The sequence below is a fragment of the Drosophila rhopaloa genome, unplaced genomic scaffold (genome assembly GCF_018152115.1).
Source record: "Drosophila rhopaloa isolate 14029-0021.01 unplaced genomic scaffold, ASM1815211v1 contig_171, whole genome shotgun sequence".
Taxonomy (NCBI): Eukaryota; Metazoa; Arthropoda; class Insecta; order Diptera; family Drosophilidae; genus Drosophila; species Drosophila rhopaloa.
This window is the reverse complement of record NW_025335052.1, coordinates 3,098-4,557: the sequence shown is the minus strand read 5'-3', so window position 1 is coordinate 4,557 and position 1,460 is coordinate 3,098. Positions and strand designations below refer to the sequence as shown.

Here is a 1,460-nt window from a genome sequence, read left to right as displayed (position 1 = left end):
TGGGCTTTCGAGCAGTTTACTGCATGTTTAATGCAACTTGCCATTGGGTCCGTCAAACCGCGGCAATGATTTGCACATAGAAAACATAATCGAGGGTCTTAGTGGGTAAACGTCGAAAGCAGAAGCGATGGCCCGTGGGCGCCGCAGCTGGGCATCCTGCATGCAGCTTAGTCGAAAAGGCCGAAGCCCATGTCATCGTCCTCCTCCTCGGACTCGGACTCCACCTTCTTGGCCTCCTCTTTCTTGTCGGCAGCTCCGCCAGCGGCGGGGGCAGCAGAGGCCGAGGCAGCGGCAGCGAACTTGCTGGGGTCCTTGATGTACTCCTTGATGGTGGTGGCCTCCTTGAACTCCACCTCTGTGGTGGCTGCGATGGCCAGCAGGTTCTTGAATCCGTTGGCAATGCTGTGAGGGGCCGAGGCGATGGTCGGGTAGCCCACGGACAAACAGACGGCGGCCAGGTTGGCCACTCCCTGCTGGAACTTGGCGCGCAGATCCTCGGGCTTGATGTCCAGGATCTCAGGCGAGAAGATGGAGCCGGAGTCGTACACCTGGTTGACAATCAGGCCGTACGAGAAGGGCGAGATGTTCAACATGTTGAGCAGCGTGGCCTCGGAGGCGCCGACCTTATCGCCGGGCTTCAGGATGGGCACGTCGTTGATGATTTCAATTGTTCCCTTGGAGATCTTGGTCGGGATGGACAGGGCCTGGAAGAAGCTGGTCTTCTCGGGTCCCAAGCCAGTGTTCTGGGCCGGGATGATGACGTGCAACGGGGCAATCGCGCCGGGACGGGCGGGGGCACGCACCTTGGACTCCAGCAGCTTGTCGCGCACTTCGGCGAGATCGCCCTTGGTGAACACGAAGCCCACGTTGCCCTTGATGTGGGGCAGCAGCTTCTCCAGCTGCGGGTTGTTCTCCAGATGACCGCGGATGGCCTTGCGCATCATGGTGTTCTTGCCCATCAGCACGACGGCCAGTCCACGCAGGCTGGTACGGATGTTCTGCATCTGCTTGGAGCCCACGTTGTCGGCGCCCACGATGAAGCACTTGGGGAACTCATCGAAGAGTTCCTAAAAAACGGATTAACAAGGATTAGTTGGTTGACCTTGGAGGTCGCGTGGCCGGTACTTACCACAACCTTGATGAAGTACTGAGCCTTCCATGCTGCCTTGTTCTCCCTAACCATTTTGATAGTGTATTAGGGACTCGTCGGTTGAATTTAAGAACTGCAAAAACACCATTTTGATTAGCGGATACAGGGGGCACCAATGAAGTATTTTCCAGCCGGAATATACTTGGGATGCAGCATTATTTCGGACTTTTAACAGCACTTACCAAAGCACAGACTTTTCGGTTTTCGCTCACAGAACGGAAAGAAGGTAAGTTGGTGGCGGAAACGGCTGAATTCACAGCGTGCTGTTGCACACAGTGTGCTGTTAAGCGCGCGCACACTCTGTGCTGTT

General features: G+C 56.2%; 1 protein-coding gene across 1 annotated transcript; it reads right to left on the bottom strand.

The window, feature by feature from the left end:
* Positions 1 to 1,460, bottom strand: LOC108041338 (60S acidic ribosomal protein P0). The gene is made up of 3 exons (XM_017119241.1): positions 1,333 to 1,460; positions 1,130 to 1,223; positions 1 to 1,067 (listed from the first exon to the last, which is right to left on the bottom strand). Exons 2-3 carry the CDS (start codon positions 1,181 to 1,183, stop codon positions 168 to 170), a joined length of 954 nt encoding a protein of 317 aa, XP_016974730.1. The 5' UTR covers positions 1,184 to 1,223; positions 1,333 to 1,460; the 3' UTR covers positions 1 to 167.

Coding starts and splice junctions, on each gene's coding strand:
- LOC108041338 (XM_017119241.1), bottom strand. CDS start 1,183: ATGGTTAGGGAGAACAAGGCAGCATGGAAGGCTCAGTACTTCATCAAG. Junction 1,068..1,129: donor AGTACTTCATCAAGGTTGTG/GTAAGTACCGGC, acceptor TCCGTTTTTTAG/GAACTCTTCGATGAGTTCCC.